Source organism: Terrapene carolina, unplaced genomic scaffold (assembly GCF_002925995.2).
Source record: "Terrapene carolina triunguis isolate 2854851 unplaced genomic scaffold, T_m_triunguis-2.0 Scaffold96, whole genome shotgun sequence".
NCBI lineage: Eukaryota > Metazoa > Chordata > Testudines > Emydidae > Terrapene > Terrapene triunguis.
Genome location: NW_020664447.1, coordinates 12374847 through 12398473, shown reverse-complemented (window position 1 = coordinate 12398473; position 23627 = coordinate 12374847). Strand labels below are relative to the sequence as shown.

The window sequence follows — 23627 nt, the reverse complement described above, 5'->3', positions numbered from 1 at the left end:
ATTTATCCTATGTTAAAGTAGATACCTTATGTATTATGAGTCACTGTGTCAGCATCATTCCTTTCCGCAAGTAATGACCTTTTTTGGTAACAATTATCTTTTGCAAATCAACTGTTAAGAACTCTATTATGTAAATAAGCAGTATTGTATTTAAAACAAACTGTCTTCTAGTTGAAAATGCTAATATGCTAGTATTTTGGGCTAAATTACCTAAGATTTGTTCGGTTTTGGCACTGCTTTGCCCAAAAAAAGCTTGGGATACTATGGTCAGTCCAGAAGCAGAAATAGCTGTTTCCTGTCAGATTGAATTAGCTTAAACAAAAAACAGCCACAGCAAAAAAATTTACCAGGAACAGGAGCCTATTGTATCTCTAAATACATGTCAAAGGATACTTTGAATCACCTAAAAATATTAATGTTGAACACTAACAAGGCTTCATTAGTGACTTAAAAATCATTAAGTAGGACAAAGTATTAGGGAAGAAGATTGCCAGTAAATACTGAGCACACAAATAAAGCAGTTGATTATGCAGATAAGGCAAGATGTATTTGCAGCACGATCCTACATGAAAACATGCAATAAAATCACAATAACCAAAAGTTCTAATATTTTTTATTTGATTTTTGTTTTTTAATGGAATAAATGCCAAGTAAATCATTAAAAGAAATGTCAGCCCTGTCAGTGGCAGCTGCTCTCCCTACTAAAAAGGGAGGGGAAGTGTAGGAGCGGGGCAGCTAGCAAACCCCACAGCGGTCTGCAAAGTCACTAGTGGGAAAACAACAAAGGCCTTTCCATGCAACTAGCACAGATGTGCCCATAGCCAAACTGTCAGGAACAGTTAAGATGACAGCTACTCACAGTTCATTATTTCCTTCTCACAGGTCACTGGGTGACAAGCTGGGTCACCATGCTTTGTCGGCTGCTATAGTCCTCCCTCCACAACCCCTATTCAATTTAAATAAAGGTAAGCTGCTCAAGTTGATATACTAATGTAAACAAATATGTCCTAATGCTTGGAGAGCATGAGACTTCAACATTTATTGTACCTTTGTGCCATGTTTAATGTGACTTGTAATATTTAATCTGAGTGAAGAACAGAAAATTGAATTTGGATATCTAGCTGATACAGAGACCAGAATTTTGTCAGGATGCAACTAAAGCATGTAATAAAAGCTAATTTGTCACCTATTCAAAGCTTTAACCTTTAGAACATTTACATGGGATATATATCATAAATAATTGACTTGAATTTCAGTGAAAAGATGTTTTTCCCATAAAATGAACAAATATAGGCTTTTTAAAATGCAAAAAACCATATTTTAGGATTGTTTTTAAATTACGGCATGTGAAAATATTTTTTGTTTATCTCCATTGCACCAACAACAAAAAAATCTCTTTAAAACCTTTTCATCTGTCATCATGTAGTAAACATATTCTACAAAACAGAGATAGATGGTGGTTCTTATCTATGTTTTGACCACTTGGAATTTACAATGAATGAACCATTTTTGAAGAATCAAAGTCAAATATTTTATTAACTATTACAAACAATTCTACCAATTTGTAGCTGTATCATTGATGGGAGTGGGAGAATAATGCCTTAGGGCTATTCCTCAGTAATTTTTCTTAAGCTAATAAATCTTGAAAAAATCTAATCTCTGGACCTGGCTGGCTGATTGAGCAGACCTCTCTCTTTTAGGACAAGATCCTACTAAGTGCTGAGCACTCTGGCTGAGATCCAAGAAGGCACTCCAGCATGTGCTTAACTTTAAGCTAGTGCTGAAGTGCTTTGCTGGAGTGCTCAGAAACTGCCAGGACCAGATGTACATTTTTGTAGTTATAGATTGAGGAGTGACTCAGTAAGACCAAGCAAACATTGAAGCATATGATTAACTTTAAACATGTGACTAGTCCCATTTAATATCAATGGAACTATTCACATGCTTAAGTGCTTTGCTGGGTTAGGATTTAAGCATAAAGTTCATTGAAATTGCCTTGCCTCCCTCTCTCTCCTGATCCATTCTTCCTGACTCTTTGTGTTCCTTTCCCCTATATTGTGGCTTCATATAGGTATATTATGATAAGAATAGCATCTGTAATGCCAACTGAAGGTTACACAACCTCACTAAGGAATTATTGTATCAGGCAAAGAATGTGACCTCCAGATTTTAAAAATATGGAATGATGATTTTAAGTGAACTGATCTCCCTCTATGGGGAATTTCATCTGCTAGTGTTGATGAGATAAAGGCGGCTGCTTTCTTTTTTTCTGTTTGGGCCTGTGACAGGGTATATCAACCCTGCACTGGCCCAACAGGGACGGACAAATCATTGTGGGCCCAGGAGGCCACGTTCCCTTTTCCCTGCTGCGCATGCTCCAGATGGAAGAGCCAGATCAAAGGAAACAGCCCCACTCAGTCGGGGTTGGCTGCAGAGGAGGAAGGACGGGTACTGCAGGTTTCTCCAGAGGGGCCGGTGACGCTCCAAGCAGCAGAGCCCATGGACCCAGACTACATTACAGGCAACTCGCCGCCTGCAGAGACTGATGGGGACGCCAAGCCGCTGCCAGCCAAAGAGATGCCTGGGATGCAACTTATGGTAGGAAGTGTCCCAAGGGATGTAGTAGAAGTCAATGCCTAAACCCTTAGTGGGGAAGTCCCCAGCTTCATAGGGCACTGGGTCGGAACCCGGTGGAGCAAGAGGAGATGTGTTCCCCTACCACACCCCTCCGACCACTAGGCGTGGCTGCTGTTTGCTCTCAGTCCCAGCCCGGGGGCTCAGGGACCATAGACTGTTTGTTTGTTCTGCCCCTCCCAGGGGCTACAGACTGATTACTGTTCTGCCCTGCCCCAGAGGCTGATTCCCCAATTGCTACTGTCTGCCCCAGCCAGGAGGTTTAGGGGTTATAGACTGTTTGTTTGGCCTGCTCTGCCCAGAGAGCCAGAACCCCAGTTGCAACTGCTTGCCCCAGCCAGGAGGCTCAGGGGCTATAGACTAATTGTTTGCCCTGCCCCACTCAGGAGCTATGGACTGATTGCTGTTCTGTCTTACCCAGATGGCCAGAACCCCAATTACTACTGCCTGCCCCAGCCAGGAGGCTTAGGGCTATAGACTAATTGTTTGCCCAGCCTTGCCCGGGGGCTGCAGGCTGACCATTGTTCCATCCTACCCAGAGGGCCAGAACTCCAACTGTTGTTGTCAGCCCCAGCCCGGAGACTCAGGGGGCTACTGACTGTTTGTTTGTTTGCTTGGCCCTGCCAGGGGTCCGGAGCCCCCCGTACTGCAATTACCTGATCTAAGCGGGAATCCCGACAACTAGGTGGTGGGGTGTATCAACCTCACACTGGGCCAACCGGGCCCCCGTCACAGGGCCATATTACCAGGATCTCATGGGGCAAGTTATAGCACACCAATTCGAGGATAGCTGTCAGGTTTTTGTGGTGGCTTCTGTTCAGTTTGGTATGAAGATAAGGAATTTTTGAGCCATTGTTACGTTAACCTGTGAATCCTAGCCTTAATCCAGTAGAAAAGAGGATGCCATCCTAATTTTCTATCTGGACTTTGACATCTTCTAGAGAACAGTCCTAAACTCAGTGCAAACCTGACATAAACTTTAAGTTTTCCATTACCTGATATTAAATCAAATCCCTATGAACATGTACATAACACAATTCGCAGGTATCCCATATGAACAGACATCAGGGATTCTCTGAACTAGTTTATTGGAGACCCATTGATGTAGACCATGTTTTTGAGCTTACAAAAAGCCTGAAATTGTTTAATTTAAATACTCCCCCTCATTTTACTTGTGAAATTTCCCACACTAAAATGCTTAATATGCTATATGACAGCTAACACATCTATCTCCGCCCCTAATGATTCAGAGGAGGACATTGCAATTCTCCCGTTGAAGACTGGACAAGATTCAAAGAGAATCTTTGCATTTCCTTTCTTCATTTTAAAATTCTTATGTGTTAAAGTTGAAATGTAGATACAGAAAATAGTAAAATACTTAATTTTTATATTACACAAAATAATATATACCGAATCTGCTGTGGATAATTCAAGAGACAAGGTGGGTGAGGTAATATCTTAAATTGGACCAACTTCTGTTGGTGACAGAGACGTGCTTTCGAGCTCTCTAACCAACAGAAGTTGGTCCAATAAAAGATGTTACCTCACCCACCTTGTCTCTCTAATATCCTGAGACCAACACGGCTACAATTACACTATGGATCATTCCAGTTAGATATTGACATCATACTTATTTTTCTATACATCTAGAAATACCACATTTCAATATATGTAGTACACAGACTCCCACTGATTTTGCTTAAAAAGGGGTTTGCCTAGTGAGATTTATAGTGGCACTATATTGACTTCAACAGAAGCATTAACATGATCCCAGTAACTGTTCATTTTGGACCCAGTCCTTCAGTGTGCTGAGTGACTTCAACTCCCATTGCAGGACTGAACATTCATCATTATAACCTTTCAAGAACTTACACACAAGAAAGTGAATGGCAGCAACTCTGAATATTTGGTTTCAAATATACAGCTAATATTCTTATAGACAATGGCTATTTTATTCAATGCTTTGCAATATCAGAAAGGACATAGAAACCACTATAGAACTAGTTATCTAAAATTATTTGTCAGGTTTTTCAATTATACAGCATTCTTTCATTACAGCTAAGTATTGTGAGTGGTATATACCTTTAGCATACTGTAAATATTTTTTTTAAAATATACTACTGGGATTTAGAACTGATTCCAGCAAATTATGGTTCAAATTTCAACTCAGTTTTTAAAAATGAGGAGTAATGCATACTGTTAACTATTTAGTATTCTGTATTAACAAAAACTTGTACTCATGAAGTATCCAATTCAGCAAAGCATTTAAGTGTGTGCTTAAATCCTAATGAAGACATTAGGACTTAATTATGTCTTTAAAACTATGCATGTGCTTAGGTGCTATATCAGCTCAGAGCCTAATATAAGAATCTAATTGGTCATGGAAAATTCCAAGCCAAGTGAGTAGAACCTATTTTATAGCTCAGTGTAAACAATAAAACATTACAGAGTACAGTGATTGTGAGATGCCACCCAAAACTCTGGGTGTCAGACATTTACTTTTCTTTCAGCCTTGTATCTTGCCATTCTCCCTACTCAAGGTTTATAGTATCACCTGTCTTGTCATGTTTTTCTAAATATAATAATGTGCAACATATACTACCATAGCATTATCCCAACATACACTGTTGTTATGACATAATATGGTAGCTTTCTTGGTAAAGGACACAACTTTATTACAGGTTGTCTTAAAAGTAAACCACCAAAGGATCAGTCAGTTTTACACAACAGTGTCTATTAATCCCAAACATGCCCCCAAATGCTTTTCTCTGATGACATTATTATCATGGCAGATTCCCATGTTAAGGGTGAGCTCTGCCTGCCCCAATTAAAGCTACCCAAATGACGGTTGTTCTGTCAATATGAGGCTATACTCACTGCCCACTTTGTGGGAACCTACACATATGAAAATGAATCTGTTTCCCAGCTCCCTGAGAAATATCATTTAGTGATGACAGCTCTGAACTACAATCATCCTGAAAGTACTTTCACCTTAAAGTACAAAACTGTGAAGAGGAAACATTTACCAACATAATAGAGTTTTTATTTCCTGCAGTCACACACAGCTATCCCTTTGGGTCAAGCCAACAGCTGATAAAACCCAAACTCAGGTTGGGCTGGGTGGCTCACTAAATAGGCAGGATCCAAAACCTGCTGGTCACCAGCTGAACAGCTTATGAAGGGGAGTGACTAACCCCAGTATGTGCTAACTTAAATTGCTGGGGCCATTCCTGAAGAAAAACTTCCACAGAAATGTACCTAAATAAGAACTCCAGGCCTGATATGTAGATAGGGTTTCTACAAAAAACTATTCTATGCATACTTCATTCATTTGTGTGGCTTCCCTTCTCCCCATTACATAAATAGATCTCAATAGGCTATTTTACTGCTATACACGCATACTATAGCTTTCACAATCACAAAATATATATTTATTAAATAAAATACCTTACACTTATACAGCATTTTTCTTCTGGAAAGATGCTCAACATGTTTTACAAACTATAACTAGTTTGTTATAACTAGAATGTTGCAGCTATTTAATAGTCTACAGCAATACTATATCACAGGTCGGGACCAAAAAAAGCAGAGGAAAAGAATATAGAGGATTTGATATGTTTGATATGTTTGACAAGGAAGGTGACCTAAACATTTTATGAACTAGTATTGTTCCTACTTAAACATTTTACTCCAGAATGTTATTGACTATAAAATAATATTGTGACAAATTAAAGATATTAGTATGTGTTTTACTTCTTACTACAAAAGACCACAATTCAATAAGACATAAATCCCATGGGAATTAAGGAGATTCATAAAGTTCAGACTGCGCTGTCTTGATTACAAGGATACTTTTCTGAATCAAAACCTGTGTTCTTTCAGAGCTGCTCTTTAGCCTCCAAATCATATCATTTTAGTAACAGTAAAGTTGTAAAAATACCCCAAAGCATGTAAATTGATAGTTAGTACGCTTTATTCTTAACTTTTCCCATTGTGCTTAGGTCATGTGGCATATATCATAACATGTCATAACATGCAATGTAACATAATACATGGTAACACTGTAACATCACACAATAATTTAAGACCCTAGGAATATATACTTTAAGCTTTGTAGAATAAATAAATGATGTTATGCTAGGCTTAACTTTGTATTTCAAAATATTTTTGAAAGAGCCAGTGTAGCCTGTATTAGCTGATTTGGAGCTCTTACATTTTATCTTTTAAACACAATAGTATTAACAATTGTTAACTTTAAAGCTTGGCAGAACATTATTATTCATGGATTTTGCTAAAACTCTTCAGTGCTTTGATGAGCTGTATAATTACTAGGTTGTATTAGAACTAATATAGTACATTATTCCCAGAAATACTGACTATAAAACACAGCACTTTCAGGAAGAAAAATCAAAGCATCAACCAATGGCAATTCATCTATGTGCAATACTTCCTGGAAAGGAAGAAGTTTAAAGGTATCTTCAATAATCTGAACACCGCAGTATTTGGAGTTATTTGTATTATATGATTTTATTAACATTATTTTATTATGATTAATTAGTTGGGACAACTTCTATTACTAAGGTAATTTTTAAAAGTATATTATTGATCTGATGTTGCAAATCTTACTATAACTTCAAGGTTCACGTGCTATATGAAAAAAAAAAGCTGCTAAAATTCAATATTGAATTTTTGTTGAAAAAAATACCATGAATGTCTACTAGGCTGGTCTTCTGAATGATAGGCCAATCATTTTTAATATTTTGCTCTAAAATAATTCAACATGGTTGCCCACAAAGAGGATAATCTATCAAATATAAATGTAAGAAAAATAAATATTTTTGTGTTAATTATAGAAGCTTGAAACTGCTATTATACTTTCCCTCTGTAATTTCAAATTACTAAGAAGGTTACTTTTTAGATATAGCTTTAACCAAAATATACTCTTAGGCTATGGAGCCAATGTGCTATGCCATGCTTCAGCTCAGCCTAAATTTCAGGTTTATAATGAAACATTTATTATGTAACCCTAAAAGTCTAGTGGCACAAACCATGTCACATAACGTCAATAAAAGTCATATTACTTTGCGTTCTATGAGGTTTATGCATAGAATTTAAAAGTAAATTCCCCAATTACTATCAAACTGGGTGTACACATCCATCTTTATGCACATAAATGTCACCCCTTTTCATTAATTTTGGTCAAAAATCCATGTTTGCTTACAAGCCAGAGGGCTTCTGAGATATTTCAATAATATCCAGGAAATCAATCTTACATGAAACTGAAGGAAAACATCTAATGTCATTGAACAATAAATATCAGTTCTGTCAGTGGCTTACCTTTGAGCTGAGGCCTTAGGATGTTTCTCTTCTAGTTTCCTCACCAGTGCGACTGTCAGCTGCATAGACTCCCTTAGGGGACCTGCAGGCATTAAATGGGCGTCCAAAGGTCCTGAAAGTTGTTTCTGATTGGAGTTGTTGACATTTTTTTGCAGAACCTAAAAAATGAAGTACAACCATGCAATTTATATATTGTTAATTAGAATAGTATGTGGCTACTTTTTCAAGTAAGTACTTTTCTGTTGATCAACAGAAAATGTTGAAATCCAAATCGCTATGTCAAGATTTATCAAGAAACAGAAATCTAAGGAAGCAGTGATTTTTTAACTTCTTTCAGATATACAGAATGTGCAATTTCAACAATTTGTCACTCAGTGGAATAAAGGAGGCTCAAACTGTAAAAGGTTTGGAACAAAAAAAAGTTGCATTCATTAAAATCTTGCCTTAGTAAATGTATTTGTCTCACATTTTTAAATTAACAAAAGCAAATAAGTTTATTTATTTAAACAGCTACAGATGGTAGAGGTTAACGTCTCTCTTTTCAAAATGTATTTTTGAAAAGACTGTCTCTGACCTGCCTCTGGCTTGGTACAGTGACCTCTTCTGCTGAGCTGCTCTCTATCTCCTGATGAGCTGTAGACCAGGCCCCATGGTGGATGTGGTGTTCCATCTGGGTCACCTCCTCTCTTACATTTAGCTCCTCTAGGTAGGTCAGGACAAACTCAGGGTAAGCCTGCAGGAAAGGACAAAGGCAGAAGAGTGACAAAGAGTAACATTAGGGTATATCAGCAGAATTACAACAAACTACACACCAGGAATTATGGGAAGAGTGGTTGATATAGGCAATGTCACAAAAGTTACTGTATATAAATAACTTTGTATTTCAGGAAGTTTTCCTAATTCAGATTTACATAATGACTTTTACAGATGTACTACAGTGAAAAATACACTATGCAAAGGCTAAGAAGTAACTTAAGAATATGAACTGACGGCTTTTAAGACTGAAACACCCACTTAAATGGAATAAAGTTTTTGTTTTTACTCTCTGATAAAACAAATATTGTATCCCTATTTTTAAGTAACTATATATAATTAAATATGAGCATCATATTTAGCTAGCCTCTGAAATATAAGATATTAGCAGAATGCCACTTTGCAAAAAGGCATGAACTCAAATATGTTTTACCATCTCAGATGGAAAAAAAGCTCTGAGCTGTGAAATGACTGCATTTTATTTTTTTAACAAACTAACAATAAAATTCAGTTGCCAACTATTGACTTTGCTAGCCTATCAAGTTAGCTAAAATACTCCAGGTGAAATTATCATATCCTAGCAATAACATCCTATTTCCTAGCAGGAAGGGACATCTGCATTCTCAGCCACTTAACCAACAAGAAAATCACCATATTTTCCATCAGGGTAACATGATCAGTCCCATTTCCTTATCCCAGGCTGTGAAGTGACTGCATTGTCACTACTCAGAAGCTACTTCAGCCTAAGTAGCTTTCAAGGGTCATAGGTGGCCATGGTGAAAGAGGCTGGATTATGCCTAAATGAAAGTATTTCTTGCTTACAGTCATTATGGAGAATGTGGGGAAATTATGTATTTTTATGAAAAATATGCATGGCTCAGTTTACCCACTCACTTTTGTATTATGACCTATTAGAACTGATGGAATCAATTTATCCTCTGGGACAGGAGAATACGAGATGGATGTTGATCACAATACACAAGTCTTGGTTGGTATGAATGAACTAGCAAGCACTGTCAACATGAATGGCGTTACCTTGGAAATTCAATGGAAGACCAACAACCAGACGTTAACTTTTAATGACTACCAGCCATTGGAGGCAGAACATGTGAAAGCAGTAGATGACAAATGTGTGGGAAAACTGTAAGAATGCTGTTGCCCAGCGCAGTGGGAGAGATGGAATCCTGGATGCTTTTCGCCAAAGAGGCAGGCAACACTGCCAGTACGGACACATTTATAAATTCTGCTTTTTATTCTAATCTGAGGACCCTACACACTGAATGTTAATTGATTAATGAAAGATGGCTTGTTTTGAAAAGGCTGTCCTATGTCATTGCAAAAGATCTGCTGGTTGCATAGTTCTCAAGAGGGGTAAGTTCCCAACTGGAGGGTTATACTCTTTTGGTCCTGCTGAAGGAATCATGGTGAAAAATAGCAGTGCTGAAGACAGTGATTCAGTCTCATGGTAGTAGAGCCGTGGAGCCCTTTGTAAAAAATGGAAGCCTAGGGCCTAGCTTTGATGATGTAGCCTCCCAGAGACACTGTGTAAAGGTTAGAGGCATAGTATTTCCTGTGTGGCTTTGACAGCCACAAATGTAGTTTACTACTTTATGATCACTTTTACTATTTTTTCATGGAAAAATATTCAAACACTAGTTAAGTACTATACTTCAAAACTGCAAATATGAAATATCATTTTTTTTTTAAAATACACGCTTTCTCATTAATACTTCTGTGGGCATCGTCTGCTAAACACACACTAGAAGTTAGTGACTGCTGTTATTAGTATATTTCATAAGCATAAGGGCAAACATTCCACTGGGTAGCTCTTGAATCCAGTCCATCTAATCTATCTATTTCATTTATAAAGCACCTATTGCTATTGTATTTTAGCACCCTTTCTAAACAATATTCTGCAATGCCAATTCTGTAGATTACCCACGGATATCAATGACATTTCTGAGCCCAAACGGAAAACAGAACATCAGGGCTGCCATGCAGATCTGAGAGAACTTTTTTGTTCCACATATTCTGAGATCACTTGATAATGTTAACATCACAATAGCTGCTGATAATATTATCAATTTTGGCTGATGCATCTAATGATAAAGTTCAATATTTTGTGCCTTAGTTGTAGTGTCTTTCTTTTCAGTTAGTTTACAGTCAACCTTTCTTCATCTGTGAGGATTTTTTTCTTCTGAACTCACTGTATTTTAAAGTAACCTTCTCAAACAGAAAAAGCAGTACAATAAGTGGCTTTCATTTTCTGAGGAACAGATTAGATGTTTTTCTGCCATCAATAATATTGAGTCTCGCTAGTTGTGTATCTAGAATTTGATGCAGCACTCTCACTTGTTTATTCACAGTTTATCACTGTCTTTAACTCAGATCTGATACACTACACTAGATCTCCCATAAACATTTAAAAAATGCTTAAGTGACTTAGGTGACTTAAGTCCCATTGGCTCCCACGTGTATAAATCACTTTTAAAAATGGTACTTAGGCACTTTTGAAAAATTTACCCATAGTCTTTAATATGTTTCACTTTTAGGATTAAATTTGCTTTAAGTGCACAATATTCATGATGATGCCAGTGGTAGGCATAAATGCACAATCCATAACAAAGTATGGCTATTAAAAAGCACAGTTAGCATTTATTAATTTCTAGAAGTAATTGAAATCTGATTTCTACCCTTGTTTATAATGAGATCAGACTTGACGTTATTTTTCAGGTAAAGTTTCTATTGATTTAAATGGGAGTGAAGAGCATAGAAATTGGCCCATTATGAGTAAGGGCAAAAATTACAGTTTTGAAGATAATATTTAGGGAACAAACCCAAAAAGTTAATTTATCCTCAATGCATAACCCTAAGGTGTTGGAGAGGTTAACTTTTACTGTACTTTACAGCAATGATATTGTCAAGAGACTGGAAAGAGATTATATCAGTGTCAGATTAGGAATAAGCACTTTATAGTACAGCATTTGATCATTTTATAGTATTGCCTATAAAAGCTTACATAGTACAGAAGACAATTATATTTAAGCAGTATAAATAATAGATTGTAAATTATTTACAAATATAATTAATCAGTGAATAGCAGATATCAATTCCAAAGAAAGTGTGTTCCCCTTTCAGTATGAATGTGTCACATATCATTACATTGTATTATGTCATTTTACTGTGTCAGTTCTTGTTGGCTGACACATGCTGCAACTTAAAACATGACACTACAGATAAAGTGAATGTGCTGGGAAATATATAGAAAAATACACCATTTGGGGATTAGAACTACTAATTGTTAGCACCCAGTTCTCAGTGCGTCAAGCACAGGCCAGAATTGAACAGAAATGTTCTGTTGTCAGCAGTTAAGTAGTAGCAATTTTGGAAGTCAATATTATATAGAGAGTACACAAAGGGTTTTAAAAAGCCAGCACATGAAAAATCACTATGCATAACAAAAAAGGACGAAGTGCTGTACTCAGCAGGTAAAGAAAGAGAGAACACTTCTACTGTCGCTCCATTCTGTCAGTCCATCAGTGCTATGTGAACAGTAGTATCTAATCATTCCGATGGAATGTCCATATGAGTGGGAGGAAAATAGAAGACTGGTCCCAGGCAGACAATGCTAGTGACAGGCCTGCTATTGATTTCCTGCTGGACTGAGTATTCTATTATTTTCTGTAAATTAGCAGATTTTAACACTGTACATGTTCCCAACATTTCAGCGCACATTTTCAGAAAATTCACTGTACATTCAAGAGCCACTGAAACTTTTTAGGTCCTGGTAAGTACAATTCAATTAATCTTTGCAAAAGGCACTGGACATCACCCCACTAGTGGTATACAGCCGATTATTTGAGTTGGAAGGGCAAGGAGGGGAGAAGAGAGTGAATGTTAACCAAATACTACTGTCCATGGATCCCTAATGCCCACATATATGAACTGACCTAAAATATGTCAGAATTCATTCATTCAAGCTGCAGCGTGAGGACACTCATCTTCACCCATACAAAATAAAAAGAGTCTCTTTGTCAACACTATGCACTAAAGGCCGTTGCACTCATGTTGCCCACATTAACACTGTCATTCAGAGACTTGATGTGACTGCAGTCACTGAAAAGGAACTTCTTGACAGCAAATATACTCAAAGAAATATATTCCTATTCCACCAGTAATGTATTTGAAGAGTGGTGTTTCCTTTACCTGTTAGAGAGTAAGCACAACAGCCAGCAGTCCATTGTATTTACAAAAAGGGCAATCACGAGTGTAAGTTGGTTGGTATTTTTAATGTCATCATCTTCAGTTTAGTCCTGAAGCAGTAGGTTTTAGTTTGTTGGTTGATTTTATTTTTTAAGAAGTGGGCTTTGTCCAGCAATACTGGAAGAAGGACAGGAGACACCTGATATGGTTTTAATCAGGTCACAATTTTATTATTACATGTCTGGGACTACCCAGCAGATAGAAGTGGATAATGCAGGTAACTCCATGATCATTCATTAACTACCAGGGTCCTTCTGCCAGCCTCCTCTTTTTCCACCCAGGGCCCCCAGCCAACCCATAGCTGAGACCTTCACCCAAGGCCTTCCACAGCTCAATGGCACATCTGCAAATTCAGAAACAAAAGTCAGACCTTCCCTGCTTGGCCACCTCTTGCCCTCCCCAGGGAGAGGCTTGGAATGCAGGCAGGAAAGGGGTCTCTCAGAGGAGACACTGATTGGTGCAGGGAGGCTGAGGCAGGGCGATTCCCTTACCATTCCCCCATCAAATAAGGGTTATGGTGAAAGGAGGGTTGGCTACCTGCTGTGCCAGTCATAGGAGCTCTGAATACCCCCCTTCCCGTTCCACTCTTTTAACAAACACTTCTTTTACGGTGTTTTAAGACCTTTACCAAGCCATTTATCCAGTCGTTGCAGCCCTTCCCTATGGAGTCCCTGCACTGGGCAGCTGCCCCACACTTATATAATGAGTTGTGACACCATAGCCTAACTCCCTTCCCTACGCACCATAGCAAAGCCCTCCCTGAACCCGTTGTGGGGAAAGCAAAAATAAAAACCTTGGCCAGTCTGGTGGTGAAGGAAAAATTCCTTCCCAGCCCCCTAGAAAGGAGCAGCTAGCACAACACCCACAGCAGGTCCTGAGCAAACCTGGCATTTTGCTGCCTCAAGGGGAGGTAGGGTGGGTGCTGCTTTGCCTGGTCCTGGAAAAAGGGGCTTTTCCCGCTGGGCTTGCTCCGTTTGACCTCCCCAGCCCTTCTGGTCCCTGGGGAGGAGATTCAGCATCAGTGTCGCCACACTGACCCACACTCTCTTTTGCAGTCGCTTCTGAGCCTCATTCCCCCTCCTGGCTGTAAAGCGCTATTCCCTCTTCCCTGGCAAGCTGAACAATGCCCTGACTCCCATCCCCACTGTTTAAAGGTGCTATGTGGTCATTGACTCAGAGTTTTACTGAAACAATTGCCTCACTATCACTTAACTTGAGAACTGTCCTTTAAATAGTCCCCACATTACACAAATACCATAAATAGGCGTTCCCTTCTTTCCCAATCAAAATGTGGAGAGGCCTTTCTACATCTCTTTTTAATGAAAGAATATCTCATTGTTTGCTAAAGCAGTCTCTATGTTTTGTTCCATGTACAAAATCACTACATTTAAAGCTCTTTGAATGTTTACATTAAAAACTCTGTTAGCCAGTGGCATAGCAAGACCTGGGCGTAAGGGGCTCAAGTTCCAGCCCCATATGTGTTTAAGCCTCTCTTAACAAATGAATATAAAAGCAATGAAACATGCTTTCAGATGGCAGTAGCACCTTATATTGTTTTTAGCTTTAGCCTTCCTTCCAAATACTGATTTCTGGCCAAATGAATTCTCTTATATCAATTACATTAAGAATAACGTTGCATTTTTATTTATATAAAACTAGTTATAAATCAAAATAGATGTGTGTAAAATAATGATGAAGGAAAGCGTTAAAAAATTAAAGGACAAAAGCAAATTTAAAAGAGACACCAATAACTGAAAAAATATTTTTATAGAATGTTCTAATATTAACATGGAGACAATTTAAAACAAAAACATTGAAATTATTAATGCAGGACGGTGCTTTCCTCACCACATGCACATAACTTTCCTACATTGATAGGTTTCATGTGAAAGTATGAAAAGGAGGGTAAACCAGTTTAAAGAAACCCTCATCTTCCTTCAAACATACTTACGAAGCACGCACCTTACAATAGATAGAACCATCATTTCCAAAACCCCAGTGTTGATAGATGCTGCTTTTGTCTCTGTAAAGGAAAGGTATAATCAAAGAGTTAAACCTGTTTAGTTCTTACTAAATAATAAAAAAACAAATGAACACAGCAAATGACATTTACACTTTTAGTTTCCAGAGTGAGATTTCCCAAATAAAAGATGCCTGTTTCACTTTTGCCTGATGAGTCATGATACATGTTTTAAAAAAACAAAAAGCTATTCTGAAAACAAGAAATTAAACACAATGCCAGTGACACTGAAACCCTATTTCCTTTTCTGTTTTCTTATTGTGTTTTAGATAATCCATCAGCATTTCTTTTGACCATACCATATAAGGAATCAGATTTTAAAAAATGCTTAAATAGGGTTAAAGTTGTGATACTAACTGAGAAATTCCCAAAACGCCCAAATTCTAACTGACACCTGGATTTTAACTCATGATGCCTTATTTCTGGGGGAAAGGGCTTCACAATAGCACAGCTGAAGAAGGAGGATGCACCTTAAGGTTTAGTTTCCTAGACTTCATATCTTTCTCAATCTTAACATCATCTTACGATTTTTTCATCATTAACATTTCAATATTAAACAATATAAACACTTCAAAACAAGAAGTTCCTTAAATCAGTGCAATTTTATCAGATCTTTAAATAGAGGTCGCTCCTGCCCTTTAGTTTCAGGGTGTTTACAAAAATACATTTCTGAGGTAGTGTCCTATATAAGAAAAAAAAGACATCTTAGCATTCCAATACATGGACATTTGCTTAAGGATATATCAGCAGGCAAAAGATCATGTGTGTCTGACTTGTGTAACATTTACTTTAAATGTAAATAAATCAAAACTAGGTTCAGTGCACAATCTTATTCATATGGGACATGTCTTGGGAATGACCTAGTGTAGGTAGAGGAGTTTTTTCCCCTAAGTGTCAGCAAGTGACAGATCTCAATGACACCCTGTGCTATTTTTCTGCAGGGAGTGCACCCAGAGTAGAAACATACTCAAAGTTACTAGGAATCTTGACATCTGTAACACTCCTGGGGCATCACATCAGCCCCCTTTAGGTTATTTCAATTTGATCTACATATCCATGAATATAAAAATCAATGTGCCCAATGGTCTAGTAAAACATTCACCCTATCCTATGCAATTGTTCCTTTGCTGGGAAGTATAGGCATAAAAGGCATAGTGACCCTGAGAACTATGCCATTGGGAATATACAATATTAATAAAAGTTCTCCCATGCTGAGCAGGTTAACAGATATAATCTACTAAAAAACTTTCCCTTGATCTTTCTTTCTAGGGTTAGGCTTGCTAGAACAATATTGGAAATGTTTACTTCTAAATAAATGTGAATGTTACCCAGTGTACCTAAGTGAGATTCCATATTTCGTAATATTTAATTTTCAGAATTGAGGCCCGCTTGCTAAATCATGTGTAGTCCTTATGCAAACAAATAGACTTCAATGGGAATACTCATATAAATCAGGACTACTTCTTGAGTAAGAATTTTTAGAACTGTACCATGTTACTGAGGTGGTTCCTTTGTCATTTGTATATACCTATTGATGTTTTCCAGTGTGGAAAGTCTATGGGTACTATGTGTTCTTTAAACCATGCCTAAGCATGTAATTAATAATGCTAATATACAGCTTGTAAAACATCTGGTATGTAAAATGAAGAACACACACAAAAATTGGAGGTCAAAAGAGGATAAAGCAAACAAGCTTTTGTTGTGAATGCCCAACACCAAAACACAGTTGTGTACACTACTGTGTATACTATGGAGTTCTTGAATGACAATTTGAATCTATACCTGACAAAACCGTTCTTGTGGCTTCCACCATGGATTATCTAGTAGTAAGGACACTGGAATGGCACATGCATTTAGTATCTTAGAAAGGAGTTCATTTTCAAGCAAAAAAATTGAAAACAAGTCCCTGAGAGAGTTTGTAATGAATAGCAAAAAAATAAAAATAAAAATCCTGTTGCAAGTAATTTTGCCTTTTGCTTATACTTCTCTAAGTGAACCCAACCTACATATTCAGTCTAAAATGAAGGTTTTTCCATTATTGTATGTTTCTGACATCCGTCTGCAGAGCTGTTCAGCATATCTGGAGTTGCATATAGTGGTCAGAGGATTATAGATAGTGAGACCTCTGAGATGATGTTTTGTTTCTTGCATTTGCTAAGGAACTAGATGTCACTGTTAAGTTTTGCTTCCTTTTTCTTCATGTTGTGAAGTTTCCATTTCAGATAGCAAAATTCAATATCTTCCATTGTTGTATGTTTTCCCATTGATATCAATGAACTTTGAATCAGGTTTATAGTTATAAGGGACAAAGTGAAAAAGCATGTAGATTATGTGATCCTAAAGAAACGAGAGTCTCATGGTGATGGCCAAGATAAGAAAGAGTTACTGTTAGCATGTAACACAACAAGTAACTTTACTTTTTTGTGTTTGGTGGGGAAGGAGAAGGGGAGAAGGACGATATTCCAGTGCTCAACTAACAGAACTCAGTTGCTGTAAATTGTCATAGCTCCACTGACTGCAGGATCTGCCCCAATAATCTTGCAGGATTAGCAGAAATCAGAACGCATTCAGACTAGGAAAAGCGAACACTATATTGTAGCGTCAACTCCATTTTTAGCTTATATATTTCAAAGAGGCTACATTCTTAAACTGTCCAAACCTTTATGATTATTTAAAATCTTTAAAAGAGAGAGAGAGATGACTAATAATTAGATGGTTATATAATTGAAATTCTGATTCCAGTAGGAATTTGAAGATGAAAGATCAGCTATAATAATACATTGATTAACATATATGATTCAGGAACACTGAAATAAAACAGTATAGCAGCATTTCTCAATAACATTCAAATTACCCATATAATTCTACATATGGCACAAGCAACATATTATCAGTACCTTTTCTGTACTGTTAACTTATATCCTTCCAGAGATGTGCCATCATCTGTCTCAACTCTAATTGGATGACCAATAGCTAGACAGCTCTGTACCAAAGCTCGACTCAGAATCATTCCAGCCTTCCAATGAATGGAGAAAAAAGGGTTTGAATAAGTTAAAAGAACCAGAAAATTCAACAATGTGTCACAAATAGAGAGGTCATTATGCCTGGATAACCCAGGATATTAACAGTTGCAGAAAGTGAAACACTACCCACAACTTAGCAGTCAATGAGCCCTGCTCAGAACCAGTGATCTTCTGTACAACAAGGGTGGCATTTTACAGTTCAGTGCAAAATAGAACAGACCCTTGATATCTTCATTTGTCCTTTTTCTGTGCATATTTCACAGTGCAACGATTTAGGGTCCATAACGTGTCACTTGCTATCCTTATAACTACAGAGTTTACTTGAAATATGTATGCACAGAAAAAAAGTTCAGTGAACTGCAAAGATTGCAACAAATCTATAGTCTTTGAGTCAATTTAAAGTTTTACTCCAAGTCTGAAACAGTGCTGGTTAAACATCTTTAAAGACTAGTTTGAACTGTTTTTTGTTGTTGTTGTTGTTCTAATGTCCACACTTACTCCCAAAGCTAGATGACTGAAGGCTTTGTTAGAAGTGAAACATTTAACAATATTTTATGACATTTCTTTAATTTGCATTTAAAATTATAACAGGTATTTTAACAAGATTTTCCCAAACATTTTGTTTGCAATATTTTAATATATTATCAATTGTGGCAAGAGAAAAATAGGACAAAGGAGATAGAATAGGAAATAGGAAAAGATTTATTGGATGAAGTAGCTTAGCACCCTGCCAGAGCAGGATTGACCCCCAAAGAATATTTGCTAATACTTTGTCCAGTGTTCCTTAAAAAGCCCCAAATAATGATGGTAGTGGGGGGGCATGTCTCACAACTTTTTTTGGGAGCCTATTCCACAGCCTCATAGATCTCACAGTCAAGAGTTTGTCCTCACAGTTATTGATTTTCATTCAATTATTTCTAGTTATATCCTCTTTTACAATCATAAATAATTCCTCTCCATTATTGGTACACACCTATCACTATGAAAATGTTAGTTTTAAAGGACAGTTTAAAATGTAAATCATCACCTGATATAATTTTTATCAGTCTTGGAAAACTGTCATGAAAATTTATCTAGTCGACTGCAAAATCTACTCACCCACCCTTTACCAGGATTCATAGATTCATAGATTCATAGACTCTAGGACTGGAAGGGACCTCGAGAGGTCATCGAGTCCAGTCCCCTGCCCTCATGGCAGGACCAAATACTGTCTAGACCATCCCTGATAGACATTTATCTAACCTACTCTTAAATATCTCCAGAGATGGAGATTCCACAACCTCCCTAGGCAGTTTATTCCAATGTTTAACCACCCTGACAGTTAGGAACTTTTTCCTAATGTCCAACCTAAACCGCCATTGCTGCAGTTTAAGCCCATTGCTGCTTGTTCTATCCTTAGAGGCTAAGATGAACAAGTTTTCTCCCTCCTCCTTATGACACCCTTTTAGATACCTGAAAACTGCTATCATGTCCCCTCTCAGTCTTCTTTTTTCCAAACTAAACAAACCCAATTCTTTCAGCCTTCCTTCATAGGTCATATTCTCTAGACTTTTAATCATTCTTGTTGCTCTTCTCTGGACCCTCTCCAATTTCTCCACATCTTTCTTGAAATGTGGTGCCCAGAACTGGACACAATACTCCAGTTGAGGCCTAACCAGCGCAGAGTAGAGCGGAAGAATGGCTTCTCATGTCTTGCTCACAACACACCTGTTAATGCATCCCAGAATCACATTTGCTTTTTTTGCAACAGTATCACACTGTTGACTCATATTTAGCTTGTGGTCCACTATAACCCCTATATCCCTTTCTGCCATACTCCTTCCTAGACAATCTCTTCCCACTCTGTAGTGTGAAACTGATTGTTCCTTCCTAAGTGGAGCACTTTGCATTTGTCTTTATTAAACTTCATCCTGTTTACCTCAGACCATTTCTCCAATTTGTCCAGATCATTTTGAATTTTGACCCTATCCTCCAAAGCAGTTGCAATCCCTCCCAGTTTGGTATCATCTGCAAATTTAATAAGCGTACTTTCTATGCCAGGATGATGTTGGTGATGATGACGGAGTGGTGGGGGTGGGAGTTATGCACTCCAGATTAGCGGGCAAGTAGAATTTTGAAAAGCTGACTTTTTTATCTCTAGGGTACATAAATATTAAAAAATATGTATTATTTACCTTAAATATTTCAGTGACTCCTGGGATGCTACAGGCTAAGAGAATACTTAAAGCTAGTAGTTGCCATACCAGTACCATGGTACCTGAGATATTGCAGTATTTCCCTGTATACAGGACATAACATAACTGCAGGATAAAGATTCTATAGGTTAATAACTATTGATAAATATTTACTTTTCAATGGCACTTGCTGTACAAAGAAGGTTTTTTTTAAACAAACTAAATTTTTTAGTGATTTGTCTAATCCATAATAGTCATAGGTAGATGCACAATAATTAACCTTTACACCTACATAATAAAATGTCATAACAAGAAGTTACTGTGGATGGTTCAGCTACAGTGAGCACAGAAGTAAATATTCATCCAAAACTTCAACTGAAGCGTGTTGTGAGGTTTGATAACGTTTGGGTAACTTAGTTTATTTGGAATTTCAAAGGCCACTGCATTTTGTGGTGCCATCTAGGGCAACAAGCTGAAATGGCAGTACTTCTGAAAAGCCAGGAAACACTAGACATCTCACAAGAAATGCTGTTTCTTGAGATTTCCAGACAGAAGGAATTTGGGTCAGATTCAAAAAGGATTCAAACTTTTCCATGCATATCTTCATTAAACCTCTGAACCTTTGGGGTTCAAGTATCTTTGGGAGCTACATGCTGCTATAGATTTTCCTTTTTATAGCTCAATAAAACAGTTATGAGGGAAGGACACTACCAAAAAGGTTTAGTCAACATTATAGATCCAAGACTTGCAGGAGGGCAAAGAAAGCATTTAGATCACACAAACGCCCCCAAATTAGTACTCTTATAATGCAAAAGCAACCAGATACTGACATCAAATATTATAAAGCAGATCAGATAGTTGAATAATGGGCTGAGGCACTTTATTGCATGTCACATATCTAGGTATAATATATCTGATATAATAAATGTAAGATATTGCATTGATGAGGGAAACCTTTTATTTAAAAAAATGCTCATAAAGTAACAGAGTCTATTAAAATGTGTTCATTTTATCCTGACCAATGAAAAAAAAATCAGAGGACTTCAGCACTTGTTTCTTTCATACCACATCAATAAAAAAGAAAGGAAAAAAATCAGCTAAGATCATTTCAAAAGACTGTCAATTAATTATCTGAATTGTTTATTAAAGAGCAATCTCTCTTGCTTCCATATGTCTCAAACTTGCTTTGGATCATTGTTCCATAGTCCATTGGGGAAAGTGTGAATAATAATTACATATTTGGACTTTTATCTTGCCATGAGTTCTGTATGTGCAGAGACGTGCCCCCCCCATGAAGCCCTATTGACTTCAATGGGACCCCAAGTGGGCAGAGGGATGTGTCATTATAGAGCTCATTGCAGAAGTGGGGCCTTGGATGCTTAATGTTAAATGGATGAACCAGGAAATTTTACTACTTTAAGTGAAACAATAAAAAATAAAACCTGCATCACTTCTCACAAGCCATATTTATTAGTTAAATACTATCGCTCATTTATCTATATCTAGGATCTATCTCAGGGGTGGCCAAACCATGGCTCACGAGCCGCAAGCGCCTCTTTTACAATTAAAGTGCAGCTTGCGGAGAGCCTCCCCCTTCTCTGCCTACCAGATTGTGTGGGGGAGGGCAGCTCGGGGCTTCTGCACTGCAGCTGGGTGGTGGGGCTAAGGGCTTCTTCTGCCCAGCAGGGAGGGGTTCTCAGGGTTTCAATCCTATGGGGCACACCTGCCAAGGCTCAGGGCTTCAGCAGACGTGGGCTAAAGCCCCAAGACCCCTCCCTCCCCCCACAGGGCTGAAGCCCTGAGCCCCAGCAGATGCCTCCCATGGGGCTGAAGCCCTGAGCCCTGGCAGGTGCTTCCCAGGGGCCTGAAGTCCTGAGACACCCTGTCTCACAGGGCTGAAGCCCTGAGCCTCAGCAGGCATGTCCTGGCTCTCGAACTTCTGAAGATTGTCGTATGCGGCTTGGAGGGTCAGTAAGTTTGGCCACCCCTGATATATATACATACGCACATCTCATATAAAACTGTAAACTGTTATAGAATGAGATATTTGCTTTTAACTTCATTCTATATCTCCTCTCAGAAACAGACACCCAAAGAATCCTGTTTATATGCTGCTATTCCAGGCTGAAACAGTAAAATGGATGTGCCCCCTCCCCTGAGTGATGTGCCACTTACACTATAGCTATGCCTTTTAGGAAAATAAGTACAGTACAAGTAGTGTACAATTGCCCACAGTGTTAGCAATATGCTTCTGCTTGACAAGTGTGCAATGGCTGTCTTGTTGCAGATCATTTGACTTGAACTCGATAGGGCTGGTTTGGCATTCTGTGACTGGTTACATTCATCAGGAGGTGAAGTTCCACAACAAAATGATCTGATGGAAGCAATTAGTATTCAGAATAAGGTTGCCAACCCTCCAGAATTGTCCTGGAGCCTCCAGGAATTAAAGATCGATCTTTCATTGAAGATTATATCCTGAGATGAAATCTCCAGGAATTCGTCCAACCAAAATTGGCAGCTATAATTCAGAACTACAGTAGGCCCTCTGGCATGTGAATGGGGCCTGTGCAAGGCTGCAATAATTTTTTAGGGTTACCATATGTCTGGGTTTCCCCGGACATGTCCGGCTTTTGGGTCTTTAAATAGCCGTCCGGGGGGAATTTGTAAAAAGCTAAAAATGTCCGGGATTTCCCCCCGGACGGCTATTTAAAGACCTAAAAGCGAGGACAGGGCAGCCGCGCTGGGGGAACCGCGGCAAGCCGGCAACGCTGGCGCCACTCACCTTCCCTCCCTGGGCCCTGGGGCAGCGCGCAGCTGAGAGCTCCCGGCGCAGCGGCGCCAGCCCACGGGGCCCCCCGCCCGGCCGGCAGGAGCCTGCAGAGCGCAGCCCTCCCCCTGCCCCGGCACACAGAGAGGCAGGGAGGAGGTCTCACTCCCCTGCGTGCTGCAGCGGGGCGGGGCTTGTAGACTCCGGCAGCAGGCAGCTGTCGCCGGGCAGAGAGCCCTGCCCCCCTCCCCTCGACCCGACCCGATCCTAGGAAGGGGCCAGAGGGACTGGGAGGGACCTGCCTGCTGCATGCTTCCTGGGAGCCGCTCCAGGTAAGCTCTGCTGGGCTCACCTGGCCCCCTGGCAGGTCCCTCTGGGGGGGCTCCCCTCAGACCCACTGCCCTCAGGCCCCACCCTGACCCTGCTCCCTCAGCCTCTCCTGTAGTTCCCCCTTTACCTCCCACCCCGAACCCACTGCCCTCAGTCCCTGCCCCCGTTCCAACAGCCTCCCCCACAGTCCCCCTGCTCCCCCCAACCCACTGCCCTCAGCCTTGCCCTACCCCAAATCTCTTCTTCAGCCTCTCCCGTCATCCCACCCCCATCGCTCTCCCTGCTGTCCCACCCCCTCAACTTCCCACCATTCCAGTACTGCTCCC

The 23627-nt window shown here is 39.0% G+C and overlaps 1 protein-coding gene across 1 annotated transcript in view; it reads right to left on the bottom strand.

The window, feature by feature from the left end:
* Window positions 1–23627, bottom strand: part of DCDC1 (doublecortin domain containing 1) — a 392627-nt gene that overhangs the window by 155302 nt on the left and 213698 nt on the right. The window contains exons 15-18 of the mRNA XM_029911543.1: window positions 17905–18023; window positions 14950–15010; window positions 8570–8704; window positions 7972–8129 (exon numbers count right to left, since the gene is read on the bottom strand). Coding sequence (XP_029767403.1) covers window positions 7972–8129; window positions 8570–8704; window positions 14950–15010; window positions 17905–18023 — 473 coding nt within the window. The remainder of the gene's footprint in view (window positions 1–7971; window positions 8130–8569; window positions 8705–14949; window positions 15011–17904; window positions 18024–23627) is intronic.